This window comes from Bubalus kerabau, chromosome 8 (genome assembly GCF_029407905.1).
Source record: "Bubalus kerabau isolate K-KA32 ecotype Philippines breed swamp buffalo chromosome 8, PCC_UOA_SB_1v2, whole genome shotgun sequence".
Lineage (NCBI taxonomy): Eukaryota > Metazoa > Chordata > Mammalia > Artiodactyla > Bovidae > Bubalus > Bubalus kerabau.
Window position 1 is genome coordinate 68,081,199 of NC_073631.1, and position 27,432 is coordinate 68,108,630.

Consider the following 27,432-nt stretch of genomic DNA (forward strand, 5'->3'; position numbering starts at 1 on the left):
TTCTGTCTTCCCCAGCATACTCAGCAGGGCAAAGACAGGACGCCACATGCCCCTTGAGGTGTATCTATACCTATATATCTTGGCTACTGCACCCGATGCCAGGCACACAGTAGGTGCTCACTTATCCTATATCAAATGAATATTAACATATTCCTCCCAGGTTTAACCATAGGGTAGAATATTCAAAAAACAGCAGCTGATGAAGGGTTGATAGGTATTTCTCCTTAGGGAAAATTTAGATATGCTTGCTCTGGCTAGCATGTGCTTTTACATTTTGTAGGAAGGTCATCAAACCTGCTCCGACCTAGAGGAAGACATCTGTATCCTCTTCTCCAACAGGACAATTTGATGGAGGGCCTGGATCTAATTCTGCCCACGATGGAGGAGACATCCCAGTACTGCTCCCCAAGATAGGTGGAGTAAAGGCAGTTAAATGGGTCCCTGAGCAGGGAGGCTGCTGGCCATCACCAGGAGGAAGGGCAGCCTCAGGATGCATGGCAGAGTGGATCTTAGCCCCTGGAGTCCGGCCACTCTTTTCTCCTGTCCAGTTATATTGATGTAGATTTGTGTCATTTTCAGGTGGTTCCCCTGTGAGAAGCTCAAGCTGCTAAAAAGAAAACAAGAACAAAATGTGTGGACCACTTTCCATATTTACATGAAGTAGCTAACTCAGACTGGTGGGAAAGGCGTTGACGTTTGGTGAATTCCCTAGGGTGGGTTCGGCGCGATGGCAACAGATTTCGGCAATGACTTAGCCCACATGAGGTCAAAAGCGGTTTCCTATTCTCATTGGGAAATGGGCCACTGATACTTATATATTGCTTACAGGGCAGAGGAAAAGATTGGCATGGAGGTTAGCTGACCTGAGTTCTGGTCTGGAATCACCACCAGCCAGCTGTGTGGCCCTGAGCAAGGCAACGTGCTTCTCTGGGCTTCAATTTCTTTGTACTTAAAATCAAGGTGTTGGCATCTAATCTTAGAATCTGGAATGGCTGCACAATCGGGTTTACCATTTAATTTACCCCTGCTACAGTGGGTGGGATCGAGTAAACCCCACACCCCATGGCCTGTACCAATAGCATCCCTTCTCGGATTTGCTGAGCCCGGTCTCCCAGTTGAAACTCCAGCTCTTCCACCTCCTGCCGCAGGGCTTGCCGTAATGTCTGTAATTGCTCAGCCTCCTCCCTGTGGGTAAATAGTAGAACATAACCATATTTCACAATCACCTCCAAGTATAGTTTTCCATGGTCCCTCTCAAAATGTAGGTTACACCTTTGACACATCTTAAAAGAGAGAGTCACCATCTTTATTCGTCTCAATTGCAGGCATGGGTTTATTATTAGGGCAAATTTTCTTTCTTTTTTAAACAACTCTTTGCAGAATAATTAATGTAGCATATATGTGTGTGCTAAGTTACTTCAGTTGTGTCTGACTCTTTGTGACCCTGTGGACTGTAGCCCTCCAGGCTCCTTTGTCCATGGGATTTTCCAGGCAAAAATACTGGAGTGGGTTGCCATGCCCTCCTCCAGGGGATCTTCCAGACCAGGGACCGATTCTGCATCTCTTATGTCTCTTGCATTGGCAGGTGGGTTCTTTACCGCTAGTGACTCCTGGTCTATGTACCATAAAGTTTACCTATTTTAAGAAAATAATTCAATGATTTCTAGTAAATCTGCCAAATGTGTAACTATCACCATCATTCAATTTTGGAACATTTACATTTCACCAGTAAGAAGCCTCATGCCCCGCTATAAGTTAATCCCTATTCCTATCCCCAGCCCCAGGCAATGCCTAATCTACTTTTGGGATATATACTTTTCATCTATGTGAAAATAGTGCAGATTTTCAAAACTCTAAAAACCGCCAATATTGCTTTTGTGAGAGCTTCATTCACGATGGTTAAAGACCCTGCTGGCTAGCCCCTCTTCCCAGTGGCTGCCTATTTTCTGACCTCAAGGAGGCCTGGCCTTGAAAAGTAAGTGTTGCTATCCAGTAAATGGCTCTCACAGACTCCCACTGAGAAAGTAAGACCTGGAACAGGAAAGCAAGGAAAAATTGGCCAGTTTCTCATTAGCCCTGCTCCCTGCTGCACATCTGTCCTGCCCTGATTACCTTTCCTTGCTCCAGGTATGTGGGCTGGTACTTACTTTTATGGCTCTCTTAGATAATTACCTTTCCTCCTCTGTCATGTCCCTGGAAAGGAGTGCCTGTTGTCCTCTGAGGTGCTGCTCAATTTCTTCTAAATGCTCCCGGAAACTCTGGCACACCGTCTTCATTGTTTCCATCGCATGGACTGTGCACTGCGAGCAATTAGAAAGAGCTGGGAAGCGAGGGCCTTCTGAGTCACTGCAAGAGTTCACCGCAGTGGCACCTGCCTTCCCACCTGGGCTTTCTTGTGTGCAATGCAGCCCTGCTGCTAATGTGCTGGAGAGAGAACAGGAAAAGCCTAGACTTCGGCTTTTTCAGTCAAATAGAGACATATGTGGCTGGGACAAGAGAGCAGTGACTATTGGATGGCCCTTGGAGACATTATGTTCCAGGGACAAGAAGTCAGTCTGGAAACCTAGGTAATATAGGGTGTAAGGATGTAGACAGGATCAGAGAGGTAGGGCCCCATAATGCAGGGTTGTGTTTAGAAAAGCTGAGTCTTGTATAATCTTGTTTTACTTTGGTGCTGAGTCCTGCCTCACTCTGAATCTCAGTGATATTGAACACGTCTATTGGATGATATGTGCTTGATTAGAGAGTCTGCTTAGAATATTTTTTACTAGTCTTAGCTCTGCTTAACTACGGGCTTTCCTAGTGGCTCATGGGTAAAGAATCCTCTTGTCAATGCAGGATATGAGGGTTTGATTCCTGGGTTGGGAATATCTCCTGGAGAAGGAAATGGCAATCCACTCTAGTATTTATACCTGGGAAATCCAGGTAGAGGAGCCTGAAGGGCTACAGTCCACGAGGTTGCAAAAAATCTGGACACAACTTAGCGACTAAATGACAGCTGCTTAACCACGGTGTCCAGTGGTTGAAATCTGCAGAATCAGCCCCACCAGCTCACAAGCTCATTCACAGTGAGGCAGGCATAGACTAGGCATCCCATCCTCCATGGACTGGAATCTAGAATTGAACTGTCTGCCCTTCCAATTTTGCCCCTCATCGTTCCTGATGTGAATCACTGTTTAAACCTTATGCTCTATATGACGAGGCTGTTGCCTTGGTTTCCCTATTTGAATGTCCTCTTGCAGCCACCAAGCCCAGTTGATTTGTCAGCTACAGTGTAGCTGGTCGCATGAAGTTATTTGTCCCTTAGGAGTGATCCGATCAGGCAGTGAATTCTTACAAGGTGACTGAGTTCTAGAAACAGTGAGGCGAGGGCAATGTAACTATGGTGCTCAAGTAGGCTGAACATTATAAAAGAATTTTATGCTTCACCTAGATATCCAATCACCTTTGTGATTGGAAGGCATGGGGCCTGAGGTTTAGGAATACTTGATGGTGTTAAGTGCTCCCTGTGAAGGGAATGATGTGGAAGATTCTGAAATGCTGCCATCTCCTGGTCATTTGGGAACACTGAAACTGCATTTCCACTCTATAACAGGCAAAAAAATAGTTTCAGACAAAAAGGAACCCTTAGGTGGCTCAGATGGTAAAGAATTTGCCAGTCATAGGGGAGCCCTGGGTTTGATCTCTGGGTAGGGAAGATCCCCTGGAGAAGAGAATGGCTACCTACTCCAGTATTCTTACCTGGGTAATTCGAAGGACAGAGAGTCAGAACAGAACAACTAACACTTTCACTTTTCTTTAGGCAAGAAGGGAAAAAAAAAGGAGACTGTTTTGAACTCTTTTTTTCCAACATAAAGACTAGGTTTTAATTCAAATACAATGCAGTATCTACTCTCTGATTCCCCCAAAAGTGAAAGTGTTAGTTACATCTGACTCTTTGCAACCCCATGGCCATGGAATTCTTTAGGCAAGAATATTAGAGTGGCAAGAATACCAGAGTGGGTTGCATTCCCTTCTCCAGGAAATCTTCCTGATCCAGGTATCAAACCTGAGTTTTCTGAATTATAGGCAGATTCTTTACCATCTGAGCCACCAGGGAAGCCCCAGTCTCTGACCCAGGCTGGGCCTTAAAACAAACTTTAACTTCAACAGTAAGAGCAACAATATTGACCCTTAACGTTTGATTGGCTCATTGTTGTTCAGTTGCTCAGTCATGTCCAGCTCTTTTCAACCCCATGGACTGCAGCACGCCAGGCGTCCCTGTCCTTCACCATCTCCTGGAATTTGCTCAAACTCACGTCCATTGAGTAGGTGATACCATCCAACTATCTCATCCTATGTTGCTCCCTTCGCCTCTTGCTCTCAATTTTTCCCAGCAACAGGGTCTTTGCCAGTGAGTCGGCTCTTTGCATTAGGTGGCCAAAGTATTGGAGCTTCAGCTTCAGCTTCAGCATCAGTCCTTCCAATGGCTCATATTACTTTTAAAAATTGGTTCATAATACTTTTAAAAATTCATATGACTTTTTTCTTTAAATCTAAATCATAAACATTGTAGATGAATCTTCTAATATCCACAATTCTTATTCTGTATATGTCTAATTTTCTTGTCTGAAAAAAATTTATTGAATTAACAGATTATTGTGAATAATTCACATCTTTATAAGATTTAATGATATCAACAAACCATTATCTTAGGTAACCCACAAGAGCACGTTCTATCTGTGCCTTTGTTCTGAAGTCTTAAACACAGATTTGATTTTCATGCTTTATTATTGGAAACAAAATATAAAGCCAAATAGGATTTAATTTATATATTCCTGTAAAACATCTTAAAAATGTAAATTAGAAAAAATATTTTTTCAATATATGTTAGATTAACAATCTGGTTTTTACCATAGAAACTGGAGTATCTAACTGTAGGATTTAATATTTTTCCCTTATAGCCTCTTAAAATATCACCTTCTCCAGCCATCTTTCATCTCTAACATTTTCCTACATGAACTATATGGTCCAGTTTATTCCTTTAGAGCTAAGTTTTTAAACTTTGACATTGTTGACATTTTAGGTCAGATGGGCCTCTGTTTTAAGGTGCTGACTTATGTATTGTAGGATGTTTAGCACCATCCCTGACCTCCACCCACGAAATTCAAGTAGCACCTACCCCAGTTATGACTACCAAATATGTCTCCAATTATTGCCAAATGGCACCAGGGCTGGAGGCAAATTATTTCCCATTGAAAATCACTGCTGTACAGCATTTACAGTCTCTCATTAACACTGATGAGGACAATGACAATGACTCCTACTCTTCTTCAGAATTTGAACCTTGGTCTTTTTACTCCAAAGGACCCCAGCTATACACTAGCCTTAGCTCTTTGCTCCCACTGAGCTTCAGAATAATATTATACCTAGAACTGATCTTGACACCTTCTTTTACTAGTTCAGCCCTCACTAATGACTCATTTTAAAATATTACAAATACCTGAGAGTTTTACAATCTGAAAAAAAGTAGTAAGTTATTTTATCTTTTATATAATCACTTTCTATGTTTATATTACATTTATACAGATTTTTCTATGTTGAAGGACCATGTAATTTGCTGTATCTTTCAAACAATCACTTTCTTATGCTACTATTTCACTTACACAGATGGACATATCTTGAAGTTGGACACATCTTTGGAATATATTATCCAAGAATTTGGTGGCAGCTAAGTCGTGCATTGGAGAAGGAAATGGCAACCCACTCCAGTGATCTTGCCTAGAGAATCCCAGGGACGGCGGAGCCTGGTGGGCTGCCGTCTATGGGGTCGCACAGAGTCGGACACGACTGAAGCGACTTAGCAGCAGTAGCAGCAGCAAGTCTGAATTTGAATCTGGACTTAGTACTCAGTAGTTGGGGGAAGTTGAAAAATTACTTAAACTCTCTCAGTTCTTACTTTCTCATCTGTAATAGAGGGAAGACTTGACACATACTAGGGAATCAATAAAAATTTATGGTATGGATGAAAATGAGGGTTATTTGACGTGGCATAAATAACTTAGCATAGCACTCAGTAACTATTTGTGGAATTAAAAGAATGGGAAGGTAACATAGAAGGCACCAAATAGCAGGAACTCAGTAAACTGTAGTTGCCTTCCATTCTCCTCTGAACAGCTGTAGTCCTACATTATATGTGCTCTTTTTTCCCAAAAGTTTTACGTGTCGTACTCATAATTTTTTAAGTCAGTGGCTAACCTTGACAGCCCAGATTATTTCTGACCTTGAGAACTGCTGAAGTCGTTGGAAGGACTTGCTAAATGCTTGTTGATTTATCAGGGACTGAACAGGGCTGAGGCTCCTTCAGTTCTCAGTAATCTTCATGTCCACTTTTAAACAAACTTAGCAAAAGTAGACCAAAAGTTCCTCTATTTGACATGAGAAGCTCTATAATTCAAGACCTGAACAATAAAAAAATAACAAAACTTGACAACCACACACAACTAGCATTTTTTAGGGCTTTTTATGTGCCAGGCACTGAGTGTCTGACTGTGCTGCGTGCCTTACAAGCTTTCTCTCATTTAATCCTAAAACAATCCTGTGTCAGTGACATAAGTAATCTCCCTATTTTATAAGAAGGGAACTAAGCTCAGAGAGATGACACGTCTTCCTCACAATTATACAGGTAAGTGAATATAAGAGAATGTTCAGTTAAACTGAACTGAAGAGGAGATACAGATGCATGAATGCTTAGAACCTTACCTGTGAATGTACTGTTTTATATCCCAGTGTAAAATGGGGGTTAATAATAAAATTTGCTTTCCTTCCTTCATGAGGTGATTGGAAATATCAAATAAGAAGAAATCTATGGGAATTCCCTGGTTGTCCAGTGGTTAGAGCTCCATGCTTGCACTGCAAGGGACCGAGGTTCTATCCCTGATCAAGAACTAAAATCCCACAAGCCACATGGCCAAACATAAATAAATAAAAATAAGCAAATAAATAAAAATTATTGACAGTGCCTGCTGCTTAAGACAATATCAAATAAATTTTTATAGGTGTTAAATCAGAGCATTTAAGAACTAAGTCAATGGCTACCTTTAAAAAAAAAAGACATTTGCAAGAGTATATTATAAACGATAAAGCACTTACAGCTACTACCCATGATTTGCAATGGAAAGGTATATCCTGAGAGCTCACATTCAGAAAGGGAGGCTGAGTATCCTCCCTGAGGTATGTATTGCTGCTTCTGCTTCCCCACTTTGTGGAGGCAAATACTTACAGAATACAGCTCCCTCACTGTGGTGTCCTGAAGGACTTTCAAAGTCTTCATGAGCTGGGCTTCCAGATGATTATGTAAGCATAAGCAATGCCAACAAGTTGGAGACACAGAGTTGGGGCTTTGCCTCTCCGCGGGGCAGTGGCGGTGGTGATGACAGCAGATGCAGCAGTGGGTGGGCACAGCTTGGCAGGTGGCCCCTGGGTAGTTCCTAGGGAAGCCTGTGTCTAAAGAGACAGATTTGGTGAGGGGTGGGGCCTTTTTACCTGGAGCTGAACAGCAGTGCCAGGGCGGAGGCTCCCATGTGTCAGTCTGAACAGAAACATCATTGAACTGTCTTGCTTCCGACCCCAGTCCTGGTTCTGCTGCAGTAACAGGGTCACACACAGTGTATTCTAAAATCACGCCTTTAGAATCTGTTCCCAAGACCACAGCATTCTGAGCAGGTGATGCCAGTTTGGAGGACAGCTGGCTTGTCACAGACATGGAGATAGCAGCATGTAAGTTAGTATCTGGAGGAAGGTCTCCCATCTCAGATTCTTCCCTAAGTGGTATTTGACCCAAAGCTCTACACACTGCTCTCCCTCGGGGACTATCTCCAGCCACCTTGTCTAGATGGAGAATGGACATTCCAGAAGTTTGAATAAGGTCCCTTGTATAGGACGTGGCTTCCCTGGGCTTGGGGACATGCTTCGGGACACTGTTTTGCATCAGTAAGGCATTGTTGATGGAAGGACAGAGTTTACTGCCTTCTGTTCCTCTTGGGGCCCCTGAGTCATCATGAGGGGACTTGTCTGGAGCAGGGTCAGTTCCGGGTGATCTCACAGACTCACAGGGGTGGTTGTGCACGTGTACTTCCCCAGCTTGCTCAGGCCGCAGAAGCCCATCCTTTGCATCTGTGATGTGTGTCACTGTAACACCCGTAGAGCTACCATATTTGACGGTAACTGTGCCTGTAATGGCCTCGTGTTCAATTTGGGGCACGGGTGGCTGTTGCCATAGCTGGCCACCTCTCCTTGGCAGTTCTACCCCAGGGATGCTCTTATCAAGGGCCTGATCTTGGGTCCACAGCTCTGGGGTCGACCCCATGCCCTCTGACTGAGACTCTTTTTCCACCATAAAGGCTGAGGCTTTCTCTTCCAAGACACTCCAGTCTTGACTTGAAAAAGATGTGCTCACTATACTCTTGGAATCAGACTCATCTGACTCTTGCTGACAAGACTCGAAGCTGTGGCTCTGAGCCCTTGGCGTTTCATATCCATTCTCAGCAGGACTCGGGCTGCTTGGCAAGGAGGGTATCTGTGGGAGAAACGGGAATAAAGGCAAATGGGTCAGAAATGAGGGAGAGGCACTAGGTTTAAGAAATACTTCATTTTACATTTTTTCCCCATTATCATTGACTTAGGAATCATGAGACAAGGATTACAAAATCAGGTTTATGTGAGTTTACTACTTTGTTGCTGTTTAATTGCTCAGTCATGTCTGAATCTTTGCGATCCCAAGGACTGTAGCCCACCAAGCCCCTCCATCCATGGGATTCTCCAGGCAAGAATACTGGAGTGGGTTGCCATTCCCTTCTCCAGGGGATCTTCCCGACCCAGGGATCAAACCTGTGTCTCCTGCATTGGCAGGTTGACCGCTGGGTCACCTGGGAAGCCCTTTACCTGGGACCTATCAATGAGGCTCAGTTACTTTCTTCAGAAAAATCAAAAGAAAATAAGAAGGGAAGGAGCACTGAGCTTTCTGCACTTGCCCCCCGTGACTCCACTCTCCCCTGTTCCTTGGGTGCCTGTCCCATGTCTTCTAAGCATTGGTTGCTCTTTTCAACTGTGGTAACACACTTTAATCTTATCAGTCCTTCTATTCCTATTTCAACTCTCAAGGGGCCCTCTACCTGCAGGGGTGGTGGTTCCGGTGGCTCCTCCAGGAACCCGCTGCTGTCAGATTGGCAGCTGTTTGCTCTGTTCACCATGGCTCCTGCAGAAAGGAATAAAGAGACCTCCGGTGAGTAAGGTGAAAACAGACAGGCACCCAGACTGAGGTCAAATCCTCTCTGTGCCTGACATACCATAGAGCCTCAAGAGATGTCCACTGTGTGAAGTATAAAGGAACGAGGGAATTTCAAGAATTTTTCCCTCAATTATCAGAGGGTCCATGTAAAACTGAGTAACTGGTTTCCTGTTACAAGGAGTAAAGCATGAAACAAAGGAAGAGGAACTAACATCTCTTAAAACTAAATAGCAATCTGATTGTGAGATGCATCTTTACTAAGGGGAAGAAAACCCAGAAGGAAATGCAGCCTTAAATGCCCCACTGCCAAGAAAAAAACACCCAAATTTGTGTATCTGTGTATATATATATTGCAAAGGACTGAATGTTACATCTCCCTTCCACCATGCTATATAAACATTAGGAGACCCAAAGATATTCAACAGGATAGTTGAAACTTGCTGAAGAATGGCCAAAACAGAGTCTGCAATTTTTCACTTTTGCTATATTTGTTTTGGCTCAAGATTTGTGCCACAGCCTGTGAAGGACTCCTGGTACATCACTGTTCTTTAAACTTTCCAGATAATGCCTGCTAAGTCACTTCAGTCGTGTCTGACTCTGTGCGACCCCATAGACTCCAGACCACCAGGCTCCCCAGTCCCTGGGATTCTCCAGGCAAGAATACTGGAGTGGGTTGCCATTTCCTTCTCCAATGCATGAAAGTGAAAACTGAAAGTGAAGTCACTCAGTCATGTCCGACCCTCAGCGACCCCATGGACTGCAGCCTTCCAGGCTCTTCCATCCATGGGATTTTCCAGGCAAGAGTACTGGAGTGGGGTGCCATTGCCTTCTCCAAGATAATGCCTAAGCAATAGCTATTCTAGAATATAAGCTCCATATAAAATGGTTGCCATTCTTTCCCTTTCTCATAACTCTTGGGTGAAATGATATATTAGAGCACTAGAACAGAATTATAGGTTAGAGCCCATCCATCTACATGCTTGTAGGTTCAAGACAATCTGGTCAAAATGAAAATAAAAGCCCGCAAACATGAAAGGTCCCTAAAAAGTAGAGAGTAATTTCCTCTAAAAGGGATATATTTATATAACTGTTAGGTTTAGTTAACTGTACTTGTGTAAATCACAAACACCTATAATAAGCAAAAATAACCCCTGAAACTGATTTAAGTGAATTAGAACTTCTCTTTAATGGTGGAATTGGGCATAGTTCTCTCCAATGTGTGTATTAGTTGCTCAGTCTCATCCAACTCTCTGTGACCCCTTGGATCGTAGCACACCAGGCTCCTCTGTCCATGGAATTCTCCAGGTAAGAATACTGGGGCGGGCTGACATTCCCTTCTCTAGGGGATCTTCCCGACCCAGGGATCAAACCTGTGTCTCTTGTATTGCAGGCAGATTGTTTACTCTCTGAGCCACCAGGAAAGCCCCGTCTATCTAGAGTAGAACTTTATTTATCTTGTATTTTAGAGGCCAAATACATGCATCTGAATCATTTTGAGCAAGTCACCAAGAAAATGTGGTTCAATTTACTAACAGTTTAGTTTCTTCAGGAGACTAAAAATCTACCTGCCTATAACCCACCCTTTTTGGGCAACTTGATGATAAACATCTCAAAACTGGGTTTGTGAATTCTGAATATTCTCTTAGAGTGGTAGGAATTACATGATACAAAGAATGAGAAATTGCCTAGTCCAGGATGGCTATAATGGATGATTAAGCAAACAGACAAAGACAGATGTATATCATTTAGCACTCCCCTGACCCTTACACCTAGTATGCAGTATGAGGGAGGGCATGACTTAGAAGACAATATATCCCATTACTGTCTGGCAAGAGTAATGGAATTAGTGCCTGCACCCGCAGGCCATCAACCCAGTTCCTGAAACTACTGAGGCCAAGACAGGCGGAACTTTAGAAGCCTCATCATCTCCAATAGGATTTTCCCTATGCACTTAGCAAGCCCAGGGAGTCATAGCTCTTCCTTACTCCACTAGACTGGGGCCTTGACCTATTCCTTATCCCTTACCCCTACCAGTCCTTTCCCCCTTATTGTTATTCAAATCCTCTCCTACTGGGCGGATCCTGTTTCAAACCACCACCAACCCCATAGTGGGTTTGTCATGCCCTTAGACTGCTGATTCTCCCACTCTGCCAGTCCCATAGTGCTGGGGTGGGGGTGGGGAGGGGCTTGAATTCTTTACAATGTACAAAGATCTAATTTGCCTCCATAACCGAGTCCTCTAGAAAACCTGGATCCAGATCTACTGGGTTAAGATTCTGACTCTCTTACTTACTAGCAGTGTGGTCTTGGGTATGCCACTTACTCTCTCTGTTTCCCCATGGAGAAAAAAGTAAATTTGTTGATAATGTTGCTTCTGGGGTTGCAAAGAGGATACTCTCCAGTAATACATACATGAAGAATTTATGGACGTGGAAAAGATGATGTAATTATATGCACAGTTTTACTGCAGGACATATCTTGATATTATATTCTGTATCACAACTCAATCATTGCTATTGTGTCCAACTCTTTGACCCCATGGACTGCAGCACACCAGGCTTCCCTGTCCTCCACTGTCTCCTGGAGTTTGCTCAAATTCATGTCCACTGAGTCAGTGATGCTATCTAATGATTTCATCCTCTGTTGCCCCCTTCTCCTTTTGCCTTCAATCTTTCCCAGCATTAGGGTCTTTTCCAATGAGTTGGCTAAATCATTACTAATGTCATTATTAAATATCATTAATGAGCTCCATTATTAATATTTATTAGAAATTATCTTTTTCAGCACAGAGCTGTCCTCACAGAGTTAGGATTTTATCCTTCCAATTAGGTAGAATCTGCCCGGGCAAGATTGCTTCACCAACTCAGGAGTGTGAAACATTTCTGCCTGAGAGACTGATGCCTCAGGCACTTTGTCCAAATAATCACCAGGTGGCAGCATTACATCAACCACAGCACAGAAGAGTCAGGGTTTGACAAGCGTGTCTGAATGGCTTAAGCAGATAAGTCAACATGAGTGCTTGCTAAGTTGCATCCAACTCTTTGCAACACTACGGACTGTAACCCTCCAGGCTCCTCTGTCCACGGGATTCTCCGGGCAAGAATACTGGAGTGGGTTGCCATGCCTTCTTCCAGGAGATCGTCCCTATCCAAGGATGTGTGTCTCTTATGTCTCCTGCATTGGTAGAGGAGTTCTTTACCACTAGTGCCACGTGGGAAGTTCAAGTCAACAAGAAGGGGCTGGTTTTCTGAGCTGAGTTAATGATAAAAACTCTGAATCCTGGGAGACCTGGATTTGATCCCTGGGTTGGTATGATCCCCTGGATCCCACTCCAGTATTCTGGCCTGAAGAATTCAGTCCATGTGGTCACAAAGAGCTGGACACGACTGAGTGACTTTCAGTTTCACGATAACTTTCGAGGTGTGATGTACACTTTGTTGTGCAGAGCAAAAGAAATGGTTCAACCCTAGGCTGCTTGGGGTTCCCACCTTCACGGATCTATTCTACTTTACCTATCTCTTTGTCAAGTCTTTTCTCTTCCATTGCACAATGGTAGAAAATTCCGTGACAGCTCCATGGTGAAGTTGCATCTCAGAGGCAAATTATCTTGAAACTGGACTGTGCCTTTCAGATTATGCAAACTCAAATGCCCGTGGAAGCTGAGTAGTTCGCAAAAGTATGTGAAGCAGCAAGATTCAAGACAATAGCGAGCAGTGTGGATGGTTTGGACTCCAGAGTGTTTGTCACCCAAAGGCATTTATAAAAATTCACTTGTAGAACAAACAAAACCTCTCTATGGGCCAGTTGGTCCCCCAGGTTGGAAGCCTTCTTGGTGCCACCTACCATTCAGTGCAAGAGTCCCTTCCAGAATATTTCTTATAGATGGTCATCTAGCTGGTGCTTGCCCACTTGTGGTGACAGAGACCTACTCCTGTATAGTCAGAGTGTATCATACCTTATAGAAAATACCTCTTTATATTGAGCCAAATCTACTTTAGCACTTTCCATTTGTTTGTCATAGTTCACTCCGTGGAGTTATACTGAAAGTGTTTGACCCATTTTCCTCAAGGCAGCTCTCATGTGCAGGCTTTTCTCCTCACCTTTAATCTCCTCAGTTCAGTTCAGTCGCTCAGTTGTGTCGGACTCTTTGCGACCCCATGAATTGCAGCACTCCAGGCCTCCCTGTCCATCACCTGTTAATCTCCTCAGACCCCCTTAAATCAGCCCTCAGAGGGCAGGGTCTCCAGGCCATTTGTGTTTTGTGCACTTACTTAAAAATATTTGCTATAAAATATTTTGGCACCCAGAATTTGGCACCAAGAAAATGTGGTTTGACCCATTTTCCTCAAGGCAGCTCTCATGTACAGGCCCAGAAAAATATCTGGGCACCCAGAACTAGACTCAGTGATTGAGACACGGTCTGACCAGTACAGAGCTGAGCAAGACTGTCTTTCCCTCCTCTCGATATTTCATTTCTACACACACAGCCTAAGGTTAGTCTAGTCAGAGGCTGTGTTTGCAACGTTGAGTTGTACTGAGATTAGTCCCTTGTATTCTTACAAAATTTGACCTAGCTAATCTGGGACCACGGTTCCATCCTGTCAAGGATGATTTTGATCTGCATTCTGAAAGCTCTGTGATATCTATGGGTTTGAAACACACTCCTGCTGTGGGCCAAGTCCGTGTTAACATTCTGATGAGAACAGGCCATGAGACAGAGCCTGAGGATGCTCACTTGCAGGCTCCATTCTTCTATTTAACGAATGTTCACTGGATCTTGCAGGATCCTACACTGCTCTAGAAACTCCAAAGACACATCAACAAAAGTACAGCTCAGATGGTAAAGAATCTTCCAGCAATACAAGAGACCCAGGTTCAATCCCTGGATTGGGAAGATCCCCTGGAGAAGGAAATGGCAACCCACTCCAGTATTCTTGACAGGAAAATCCCATTGATAGAGGAGCCTGGTGGGCTTACAGTACATGGGGTCACCAAGAGTTGGACACGACTGAGTGACTAACACTTTCACAGAGCTTATATTTATCTTGACTGGAGTATAGAATGAACAAAGGCTGAGAATATTTGTGATTGTGGCAGATATACTTGAAGTGATTTAATTCTTCTTTCTATGCCAGAAGGAAGTCATGTAAATTAAATTAATTAAAATTTAATTAATTTATTTATTATTAATTATTAATTAATTAAAAAATTAAAGGAAGTAAAGGAAACTAAATTACTTTATGCTAGTAAAGTAATGCCAAAATTCTCCAAGCCAGGCTTCAGCAATATGTGAACCGTGAACTTCCTGATGTTCAAGCTGGTTTTAGAAAAGGCAGAGGAACCAGAGATCAAATTGCCAACATCCGCTGGATCATGGAAAAAGCAAGAGAGTTCCAGAAAAACATCTATTTCTGCTTTATTGACTATGCCAAAGCCTTTGACTGTGTGGATCACAATAAACTGTGGAAAAGTCTGAAAGAGATGGGAATACCAGACCACCTGATTTGCCTCTTGAGAAATTTGTATACAGGTCAGGAAGCAACAGTTAGAACTGGACATGGAACAACAGACTGGTTCCAAATAGGAAAGGGAGTTCGTCAAGGCTGTATATTGTCACCCTGTTTATTTAACTTATATGCAGAGTACATCATGAGAAACACTGGACTGGAAGAAACGCAAGCTGGAATCAAGATTGCCGGGAGAAATATCAATAACCTCAGATATGCAGATGACACCACCCTTATGGCAGAAAGTGAAGAGGAACTAAAAAGCCTCTTGATGAAGGTGAAAGTGGAGAGTGAAAAAGTTGGCTTGAAGCTCAACATTCAGAAAACGAAGATCATGGCATTTGGTCCCATCACTTCATGGGAAATAGATGGGGAAACAGTGGAAACAGTGTCAGACTTTATTTCTGGGCTCCAAAATCACTACAGATGGTGACTGCAGCCATGAAATTAAAAGACGCTTACTCCTTGGAAGGAAAGTTATGACCAACCTAGATAGCATATTCAAAAGCAGAGACATTACTTTGCCAACAAAGGTTCGTCTAGTCAAGGCTATGGTTTTTCCAGTGGTCATGTATGGATGTGAGAGTTGGACTGTGAAGAAGGCTGAGCACCGAAGAATTGATGCTTTTGAACTGTGGTGTTGGAGAAGACTCTTGAGAGTCCCTTGGACTGCCAGGAGATCCAACCAGTCCATTCTAAAGGAGATCAACCCTGGGCTTTCTTTGGAAGGAATGATGCTAAAGCTGAAACTCCAGTACTTTGGCCACCTCATGCAAAGAGTTGATTCATTGGAAAAGACTCTGATGCTGGGAGGGATTGGGGGCAAGAGGAGAAGGGGATGACAGAGGATGAGATGGCTGGATGGCATCACTGACTCAATGGACATGAGTCTGAGTGAACTCCGGGAGTTGGTGATGGACAGGGAGGCCTGGCGTGCTGTGATTCATGGGGTTGCAAAGAGTCGGACACGACTGAGCGACTGATCTGATCTGATCTGATGCCAGAAGGCTGGAGGCAGAGGAGTTTTATCGTATAAAGATTTATATTGGGTTGGCCAAAACATTTGTTAGGGGTTTTCCATAAAGTGTTAGGGAAAAACCCACACTTTGGCCAACCCAATACCTAGGGATTTGGTAACTTCCATTAGCGCCCTGCTGACATTTTTGTTTTAATCTCTTTCTTACTACCTGGGAATCCTTCCTTTTCCTTTTGCCTTTTCCCCCTTCTCCACTCCCTCTCCCTCTCTTCCTCCTTTTTTTTTTTCTGTTTTTTTGTTTGTTGCTCCATGTTGAGCAATTTCTCCTTTGTTCTTTAGTCAGAATAACCTTCCTTTATCATTAAAAGAGCTGTCAATAAACAGAGCTGTTTCTCTATAATCTTTTGGCTTAATACCATTATAGAAACATTATAAAAGTAATACTTAATGGTAGAAAAATTTGGAAAGTGAAAAAGCATACAAAAGAAAATAAAAATTATATTTAATCTAAACATTCAGGGAAGTAATATGTATCTATTTCAATCCATTACATTTTGTTTGTGCACATGTATCAGTTCAGTTCAGTCACTCAGTCATGTCTGACTCTTTGCAATCCCATGGACTGTAGCATGGCAGGCTTCCCGGTCCATCACCAACTCTTGGAACTTGCTCGAACTCATGTCCATTGATTTGGTGATGCCATCCAACCATCTCATCCTCTGTCATCCCCCCTCTCCTCCTGTCTTCGATCTTTCACAGCATCAGGATCTTTTCCAATGAGTCACTTCTTTGCATCAGGTTGCCAAAGTATTGGAGTTTCGGCTTCAGCATCAGTCCTTCCAATGAATAGTCAGAACTGATTTCCTTTAGGATGGACTAGTTGGATCTCCTTGCAGTTGAAGGGACTCTCAAGAGTCTTCTCCAACACCACAGTTCAAATGTATATATACGTTTTATAAAGTAATAATCATAACATAGACAGTATATATTCTGCTTCTTTTCACATAATGTACTGTGAATTTTTCTTTATCAAAAGTTCTTTATAATTTGTGTGTGTGAGTGTGTTTGTTCATGTGTGTGTTTGTAAGCACATGAATTTCTTTTTCAGATTTTGGTATCATAATTGTGCCACTCGTATAAAGAATAACCAGATAGGTTTCTCTTTTTTCTTTTTCTTTCTATGCTTTCTAATCAGCTTAGAAAGTTTAAGTGGTATCACTTCCTTAAACTTTTAAAAGTGCTCAGCCATAAAACCACTAATCATGGAGCATCTTAAAAGATGAAATTCTTTGACACCTTTTAATGTCTACAATAGTTACTGACATTTTAAAATTCCTACTTCTTGAATTAATGGAAATACTTTCTTTTTCTTACTTATTTTCTAATGTCATCAGTCAAATAAATAATTTATTTTCATTCTGTAGTCTCTAAAGAAAGATTAAGTTTCTGCCTCTCATCATAGCTTTGGCCTTATTTCGTTAGTTTTAGTATATACTTTTTTCTACTTGAATTCTACTCTAATAATAATAATGTTGGAATTTTCATTTTCTTTTGGTTTGCATTAGTGTACTTTTTGGCCTATTTTTGCTGATTCATTTTTCTTTAAACTTTTCTGTGATTCTATATTTTAAATGTGGTTAATTTTTTAATGACCTTTGAATCTTTTCTTTCTTGGATTCATTTATTATATCTATAGCTACTTCATAAAATATTCACTTGGTCTTATTGTTTATAATTTTATGTTATCTAATTTTATAATTGTGATTGATGTAATACACACATGGTGTACTTGATACAAATCTTCTTTCTCTCTTTTATTTAGAAAGTAAGCATCACTAATATCCCATGCTATTCTTTTCTGATGAGCTTGGATTCAGCCTCAGAATATTTATCAGTTCAACATTATTAAAGGCTAATACTAATCAATGAGAATTGGAACATAAGTTACAATCTATTTGCTCTTCTATTGTTGTATTAATAAAGAACATAATTTCACATTTAAGCTGACCTGCTTTTGACCTGCATCATATATAGCTTTCTCAGAAACATAAATGGGGATTTAAGGAGATAATGTAAAATACTTAGCCCTAGTGCCTGGCACTCAATATTTGTTAGTATCATTAGTATGATTAATTTTCAATGATTATTCTTTTGACAGTTGGACTATAATTTCTTAAACTTGTTTTTGCCTTCTTGTAATTCATAAAGGTTTCCCTGGTGGCTCAGATGGTAAAGAATCTGCCTGCAATGTGGGGGTGGGGACCTGGGTTCGATTCCTGGGTAGGGAAGATCCCCTGGAGAAGGAAACGGCAATCCATTCCCATAATTCAAAGGCATATAGTGTGTTTTGGGCTTCCCTAGCTCAGATGGTAAATGCAGGAGACCCAGGTTTGATCCCCGGGCTGGAAAGATCTGCTGGAGAAGAGAATGGCTACCCACTCCAGTATTCTTGCCTGGATAATTCCATGGACAGAGGAGCCTACTGGACTAGGGTCCATGGGGTCGCAAAGAGTTGGACACAATTTAGCAACTGAACAACAATCCAAATTAGATCTAATTTTCTTGCACTTATAAGGAAAAACTATTTGTTAAAAATATAATTTTTGAAAAAGTAATAATCCAGGATGAGAATGGAAAAAAAGTTTGGGTTTACCAAGCTGGAGAACTAAAATTTTCATCAAGAATCAAGGTTATGATTTTTGTCTAACTGCATTCTAGGGGACAGATGGAAGACATGTGGCTGTGCTGGGGACAAGGGGGAAACTCTCAGGGAAGCCAGCTGTGTGTTGGCTACCCTCCACTTGCCCTCCCTGGCTTTTATTGTCACTATTCCAGTTATTTTGCCCTTTCTAAACTCCAGGTTGGGGCTTCCCAGGTGATTCAGTGGGTAAAGTATCCTACTGCAATGCAGGAGTTGCAGGTTTGATCCCTGGGTTAGGAAAGATTCCCTGGAGAAAGGCATGGTAACCCACTCCAGTATTCTTGCCTGGAGAATCCCATGGACAGAGGAGCCTGGTGGGCTACAGTTCATGGTGTTGCAAAGAGTTGGACACCACTGAAGTGACTGAGCACCCATGCACGCACTACAGGTTTTCACTTGTGCTCATTGAGTGGGAGGCACCAGTAGAGACTGAAGAGCAGGACAAAGAATATTGAGTACCTATCTACCACAACCTCCTTCAGGGACCCATTTGAAAATAGCTGCACTGCTTTATGATGAAATCTCCAGGTAAGATGTTTTCCTTCCAAGGCTTCCACTTTTACCAGGCTCCAGCAACATGATTCTTTCCCACTGTATTTTCAGACCTAGGAGTGGTCATGGCTTTCTGCTCTTGCTAGCCTAGGGGTGCTTCCCCATATCTTATAGGTGCCCTGAATTCAGCTCACCTCAGAAATAGTTTTTTTTCAAAGATCTCTTCAGTTAAACTCTTTTGAATATGCTATTGCCTTTTTGTCCGAGTGTAACATCCTGTACAATCAACCAGACAATTAAAAATATCTTGCAAATCTAGTACAAAACACGTAGCATTGTATCTTTTTATTTTAATCCTAATTAGTTTCCTTTTAATAGAAAGGGGATTAGGGTTTTTAGGGACCTGAACCCACTCTAGTTTGGAGAAAAGATCGACAGAGGACTGGACACTAACCTCCATATCTGTCATATTTAATCTCTTTCACCTCTCTGTCCTGTTCATTTTGATGTTTGTCTAAAGAATGTATTTCATATTACCTTCTTATTTTTGCACTATCAATATTATTTTTTATTACTTCTAAGTCATTTTAAAGTCTGATAAAATTATTTTATATATTCCCATTCATTTATTTAACAACTATATTACTAATTTGCTACTCTGTGCCAGGCACTGGTGGAATGAAGAGAGTTGAAAGACACAGTCTAGCCTGTGAGGAACTTTTTAGTGGACAAGGCACAGATTATGGGTAAAATAGATGGTAAAGAAAAATTACTAAAGCGCCTTTTAATTTAATAACAATAAAAATACACTAGAAAAAAATACACTAGAACATCTTTTTCAACATATGTTTTAGGAACACATAATTCACAAGGCATGCCTCCTAAGCAATGAAATAAAGTAATCTTAAAGCTGATGACTAGCCACTGTCTAGGAAAAAAAAAATAGCTTCATGTATTTATTCATTCATTCCAGAAATATCTATTGAGTGCTTACTGTGAGGCAGGCAGTGTTCTAGATTTAGGGGATACCATGTAAATAACATTGTGTCTCTCCTCTGCAGAAGTTCACAGTCTCATGTTCTGAGAATGAACTCTGATGATGTCAGTAGCCCTTACAAAGTAAAAATGTCCTTCTCACAAGAGCCTTTGGACACTTTTGAAACTAAGTCCCTTTATCTGGGGTTTCAGCAATACTGTCTTTTCCCTTAAAGCATGATTTCACCAACACGAGTAAACTATTTGGATTCAAATCTAAAAACTATTCAGAAGAGAAATTCTGAATACCTATTACAGGGGAAAAAAAATCAAATGAAGCTGTGGTAGGTATCTTTGTGATATTCATGATAGCAAAGGAAGGCATGATAACAAAGGAGAAAGATAATCACAGATCTATAAATAGTAAAATGCAAATACAAGTATATTAGAAAATCTTATTTCTACCTAGTAGCACCAGATGAGTGACTGTAATTGGAATGTTGTTAATCATACTGCTCAGAATAAGGCTACAACACCCAAACCTAACGCATGATTGTGGTCATAAGCTGCGTGTGTGCATGCTCAGTGTCCAGCTCTTTGCAACTCCATGCAACCCCATGCCAGGCTCCCCTGTCACTGGATTTTCTAGGCAAGAATACTGGAGTGGGTTACCATTTCCTCCTCCATGGGATCTTCCTCACCTAGGGATCGAACCCTGTATTGGCTGGCAGATTCTTTACCACTGCACCATCTGGGAAGCCTGGTCACAAGATGGCCTATTTCGAATGGACTTTTCAAAAGGAAATTATACAACTGGCTTAATTTCAAGCAGCAATTTTAATGTCTTTTGTTACACAAAGTAACTTCCATTGCTTTGTGTGATGTTATGATTCTTTTTTTCCTGGCCTTTGTTTTTACAAAAGAAAAACCAGAAGATACATACAGCAGTAACAGATTTTGAGGCTGAATTCTTTTTTTCTTGGTAGTACATGTTTTTGCCAAGTTTGCAACCCACTTGAACTTCTGTTTGTTCTTTGATTTTAGAATAAACTTGGGTTCCTTTTAACACTGGAAAAATTACAAATTTTGCCATAAAGAAATCTTAACAAAGTTTACTCAAGATTTTTTTTATCATCACCAAGTATATGTAATTAAAGAACCTTCTTAATACATCCAGTGTAGCTTAATCTGAAATATATATCATGTTTGAATTTAAGGTGAAACCATTTTATTTTCAATTAAGCATTTATAAAAATAACTTTATAAAGAAAATATTAAAAAAATTCTAAGGAAAGCTTACTCAAATTTTTAGCTGTTTGAAGAAGAGGTTGCTTTGTTTAAAAAACTACTTGATCATTGGTTTTCCCAGCAACATGAATGTTTGCTCTGGGCACATAAGGTAAATTCTGGGGATTGAAAAGAATCAGACATTTTTCCTGCCATCAAATTCTATTACCTGCTTAAATTTACCTTTACAGATATCATTTAAAAAAAGAATAATTGGGGAACATGTTGCACATGGTTAATCATAAAATACTCAGAATTGATTTAGAAGACTCTTGGGTCTGGATTTGTCACTAATCATCACTGGCTTCGAAATGAGTCACTAACCTTGTGGGCCTTTCTCGCCGCATATGTAAAGTATGAGGGGTGGCCTAGAAATGTAGTCAGTAAGCGTTCCATTTTATAGTGACAACAATTTGATTGCCTGAAATAACTATAAACCTATGCCCACCCCTAAATATCTGAGTATGCATATTGGCTCAATATGTTCCACTAGAGCCTACCAAGACATGAAGAAGATAACCTGCATGTATTTATAGACAAAGAAGGGGAGGAGGACTAAATCTATTTTTAAAGATATTTATGGTTAATAATAATACCCTCATATTAAAGATAATGAGGGTATATATTTTAGAAATTATAAGAAGACGAAAGTAAACAGGGAGAAGAGCAGAGAGGATTTCCTCTCTCAGACATACTACAAGATAGTGAGTAATCAGGTCTAACAGCATGAATATTGAAATGCTTTGCATCAAACACTCCATCACGACACATGTGATAACACATTTTATCTGCTTTGGCTTCTAATAAAATTTAATCTGCATCAGCAAAATTCATTTTGCAATAAAGTTACATCCAGTAAATTATTTGCCACACAGAATTTGGGCAGGGCACTCCGTTTGAAGTCACAGAGATCTGGGTTAGGGTTAGCCAACACTTGCCAGCTGGGTGAACTTGACCAAGTTACTTGACTTTTATGAGTCTTGGTTTCCTCATTCACAGATTAGAAATAATTGTTGGAAAGGCTTTATACTCAACTTTAATTATGGAGTTCTACATTGTAACCAAATTAAGGAAGGGAAGTTCCTGAAATCTGCCTTGGCCTTTTTGACTGCCTTTTACTTTCTTGGCTTAAAGCCTTTTCTGACATCATCTCTACCTTCTCCAAGGAAAAGGAAGGACTCTGCAAGAGGCATTTTGTCTTGGAATTAGGCTATGGATCAACAAAGAAACAAATATTTGTGAAACTTGGATAACAAGAGTTAGCAAAACCCACATGCCTTTAGCAGTGTTGTTTATTAAAAGCAAAGGACATGAGTGGGATCTCCCAAAGAATAATGTAAACTTGCCCTCTTTCCATTTTCCTATAGACAACCCCAATTATTTGTTATGGGATATTGGTTATACTGGGAAGAGGGGCAAACTTGGTGGTGACTGGAGAGATACACACAAAATTGAAAAGTTCTTAAGTTTGGAGACATGGTTATACCCTTGATCTGGATTCAGACATCAAAGTCTTTGCTCTCATAACACTAATGAGTACCAAAAAGGCATGTGAATCCTAAGCATTTGTGAACCAGTTGGCTTCTGTCTTCTCTAGCCTTCCTTAGTACCCAGGGAATCTCTGAAGAGCATGTACAATTTCTCTAATATCAATGAATAATGATGCTTCTGAAGTTGTTTTTCCCTGCCATTTCCCTTGCACATGTATGTGCTCAGTTGCTAAGCTGTATCTAACTCTTTGTGACCCCATGGGCTGCTAGGCTCCTCTGTCCATGGGGTTTTCCAGGCAAGAATACTGGAGTGGGTTGCCATTTCCTCCTCCAGGTGATCCAGATGATCCTCTGGATCATCTTCCTGATCCAGAGATTGAACCCAAGTTTCTAGTGTCTCCTGCATTAGCAGGTAGATTCTTTACCACTGAGATACCTGGGAAGCCCTTCCCTTGTTATCATACAAATAAAAGAGGGAATTTATTTTCTTTTCCTGAAGTGACTTGTGTTGCTGCTGCTGCTGCTGCTAAGTCACTTCAGTCGTGTCCGACTCTGTGCGACCCCAGAGACGGCAGCCCACCAGGCTCCCCCATCCCTGGGATTCTCCAGGCAAGAACACTGGAGTGGGTTGCCATTTCCTTCTCCAATGCATGAAAGTGAAAAGTGAAAGGGAAGTCGTGACTTGTGTTAGAAGTATGTTTAAGTGCCTTTCTTCTGAAGTCAAATATTCTCATCTGAAATTCAGATACTTAATGTTCACTTTGTCAGTCAAATTTACTGAATTTATTTTAGGTAAAGCACTGTCCCTAAAGTACTGTGAGAGCAGGAATGGGGCAAAAACATAAACCAGAAAATTACAAGAGAATATAGTGATATTTTTTCTTTAGAAATGGCACATTGAATGATGTGAAAGGTAAGGGACTTGTCTAAAGAGGGACTGTTAATGGAGGAGACCAATCAGAATATGTTTCCTCTGAAATAATTGGTCTGAACTCTGTTCTTTCCACCTACAGTGCAGTGTTATTCACAAAAGTCAAGATAGTTTTGATTTTATGCTGATATAGATTTTAAGTAAATTACTAAAGGTATTTGGTTATATATATCTCAACACCCCTCTTGTGTAATGTAGAAATGCTTAATGCTGCACTGAGGTATGATACCTTGACATCTAAAACTTGAGGCTAATTTTATTATAGGTTATCAAAGAAATACTTGTTATTGAAAAACTCCATATTAATCATCCTCTCTGCACAGGACTATCACTTTTTAATTGCTGGTGTTGTCTCCATTTTAATTAGAGCAGTGCTTCAAATCTACTGAGGTTATAGGAGTAACAATAGGACTTTCCCTTCTCTAGGCTTTTCTCCCTGAAGCATGCCAAGAAATTTAAAAATTGAACAAGTTGATAGATAAATTATACTGGGATGAGCACAACTGCCGCTGATGTGCAGCTATCTCTGGGGTAGCTCCCTCCAGCTGTTTACCATCTCAGGGTGATGCCTGGAAGCCCGTGGTTAAAAAGGAAAGAAGAATGCCACTTGGAATATAAGCAACAGGGGGTTTGAGGAAGAGAAGATATAATTATCTAGATTGGAATGTGACCAGGACAGACACACCATATATGTAAACTACCAAGATTAAAATCATTCTTTTTTATTAATGAAGTACTCAGATTTGGGAAGGCAAAAAGTAGGCAGGAAAGGTTTGGGAGTCTGACGGTTGTTTAAAAGACAAGCTAATGTTTTTACACTGCCAACATATGCATCTGAGAAACTTTTTTGGACTTGTGGGTTTTGTCTCATTCACTTGTACTGATTCTCATGCTGTTTCTTGCTTTGGGCACAGAGGGAATCAGAGAAAAAAAAAAAAAAAAGAAAAACATGAAAACTACTCTCCCAGCTATCTAGGGAATCTACTCTGTGATTTAAGGTCATAGCTCTTTTCAAAGCTAAAATAACAGATAGTGCCTGTGGAATCAGAGATGATGAAAAAAATTAGATCTTTATCAGTGTGTGGAAGAGTGTGTTAAAAAGTGAATTACCTTATTCTGTTGCCAGTCCTACTTCACATCCCTCTACTGTTTTTTCAGGGAATACTTCCTAATAAATCAGTCTAAGACAAATCTTTTACAAAGACTCTTCCTGGGGAACCTAATCTAAGATAAATGGTAGGAATGATTCATGAACAAATGTTAGCACCTAATGTTAAAAATCTAATTATTGAAGGCAATAGGCCAAATTTATAAATATTCATCACTAGGATATTAAGCTAGAGAAGGCAATGGCACCCCACTCCAGTACTCTTGCCTGGAAAATCCCATGGACGGAGGAGCCTGGTAGGCTGCAGTCCATGGGGTCGCAAAGAGTCGGACACGACTCAACGACTTCACTTTCACTTTTCACTTTCATGCATTGGAGAAGGAAATGGCAACCTACTCTGGTGTTCTTGCCTGGAGATTCTCAGGGATGAGGGAGCCTGGTGGGCTGCCGTCTCTGGGGTCGCACAGAGTTGGACACAACTGAAGTGACTTAGCAGCAGCAGCAGCAGCAGCAGGATATTAAGGGCTAATCATAAATAGTATAAATGAAAAAAGTAAATTGACAATAATTTACATTACAAAAATCAAGAAAGAGTCACAACTGAAAATCCTGATCAGTTCAAGATACTGTTACTATTAATAATATATTGATCGTGTTAGTCGCTCTGTTGTGTTCTACTCTTTGCAACCCCAGAGACTAGCCCATCAGGCTCCTCTATCCTTGAATTTCCAGGCAATAATGCTGAAGTGGGTTGCTATGCCCTTCTCCAGGGGATCTTTCTGACCCATGGACTGAACCCGGGTCTATTGCTTTGCAAGCAGATTCTTTACTGTCTCAACTAACATACATTGATAACAAACCATAATTTTTGAAAATTGTAGAATTATAATAATTTCCATGTTTGTATGTACAGTAGGTATCTTGTAATATTGTTAAAGTACTGTGTAGCAGCTAGGCCTCTTTATAGAAAACTGAATTAGAATTCTCAGTAAACTCCAATGCACGGCTTGTATTATTCTTTAATTAGTAACTTAGTATATTACTGGTGATAATCTGGATCATATCTGAAAATGAAAGTCTATGTAATTACACATACTTTGCTTATAAAAATCAAAGGGAAGACTTCCATTTGTTTTAATCAGTTAATGTCTCATTTTGCTTAAGAGAGTACTAAGGACTGTCTCTTGATAGTCACTTAGCATGTCTACATATCTTTGTCCATAGAAATGACAGAAGAGGATTTACAAATGACTTTCAAGATGAATCCATAGTAATAACAGTACTAATAGCCGCTGTTTATTGTGTGCCACTACTGTTCGTGATGTTCTGTACATATTGTTTCTGACCCTTACAACTGCCCAGCTTGGTTAGATCTCATCAGCCCATCATAAAATGGAAACACTGGGGTTTGTGGACCTCAAATAACTTTCCATAGATCACACAAACAATGTGACCTGATCTTATGTTCATGCTTTTCCCGTGAAAGCACACGTATTAAATCGTTGGTATTTCACCAATCAGTCTTACACCCATGTCCAAAGAAGAAAGGAGAACATATTGGCAACATATGAATCTGTATCACTTTATTTTCTAAGAACTAAATTCTGGATTATGGTAATTTCTAGAGTTTTGCCAAACAATATATACTTTCTGGAAGTCACTCTAATGCTTCTTAAGGAAATTAATAAAAATTAACTTAAACTAAGGAGCACTCTCAAGCCTACAGCTTATATTTAAAAAGAAATATCTGTTTAATCCCTTGGCTGATGGTGATACAAAACATTAGCAGTGGACCTGAAGTGAGGTCCTGGCATTCTACTCTGGGGGATAAGAAATGACATTCCAGGGTTCCTTGTGATCTGAAGGGGCTTCCCTGGTGGTTCAGCGATAAAGAATCCCCATGCAACGCAGGAGAAGGGATAAATGGAATTTCTGAGTCAAGAGTTTTCTCAGTGTTTGTTTCTGAAGTAGGTTTTTTAAAAAAATGAGCAATGATTGTTCTAAAATCAGATGACAAGCATGTCCAATCCCCTGTCTTCAGAGAATCTTTCCTAACCACCTAATGTAATGTGCCAGAACACCCTATACTCTATTACTCCATTTTATTTTTTATAACCTTTCAGATTACTTTATTGGTTAATTAATTATATAAATGTTTATTGAACACTCATTATGTATCAGGATCTGGGTATGTCCTAAGGATCTGGGCATACAGTATTGGACAAAACAGAAAACTGTTCTATTTATAAGATAAGATGTATACACCTATTAATTGTATGTTATCTCTTCCTTTTGTGGAGACTTTGTATTATTTAAAGCTCTGGACACATAATAGGGGTTGAATAAATATTTGTTAAATTACTAGAAAAAGTATAAATCTGCAAACCTGCATGCAGGTTTTTTAAAAAAAGAAGCTAATGAGCTAAAGTTGAATCTCTCTTTTCTTCCACACCCTGCTCTCCATGAAAAACAAAGATCACTAGCTCTAATCTTCCTTTATAAAGCATAATTTTATTGGAAATATTGATGAAATGACTTCTCCATCCTCCTTACTTTAGGTGCTTAAGAAAATATTGGAGATTACATAGGTATTTTAAGCACTGGATGGTTTGGACTAAATAACAATCTGAAAGGCCATGATACCTGGAGTCAAGGACATTGGATGGTATAGTGAAGAGGTCTCTAAATCTTAATATA

At 40.6% G+C, this 27,432-nt stretch overlaps 1 protein-coding gene across 1 annotated transcript in view; it reads right to left on the reverse strand.

The window, feature by feature from the left end:
* Positions 1-304: 304 nt before the first annotated feature.
* The window catches only part of ITPRID1 (ITPR interacting domain containing 1), an 89,350-nt gene continuing 62,222 nt past the window's right edge, over positions 305-27,432 (reverse strand). Inside the window, exons 9-13 of the mRNA XM_055589370.1 lie at positions 9,153-9,235; positions 7,262-8,557; positions 2,173-2,300; positions 1,074-1,185; positions 305-607 (exon numbers count right to left, since the gene is read on the reverse strand). Of these exons, the coding sequence (XP_055445345.1) occupies positions 305-607; positions 1,074-1,185; positions 2,173-2,300; positions 7,262-8,557; positions 9,153-9,235 (1,922 nt within the window). The remainder of the gene's footprint in view (positions 608-1,073; positions 1,186-2,172; positions 2,301-7,261; positions 8,558-9,152; positions 9,236-27,432) is intronic.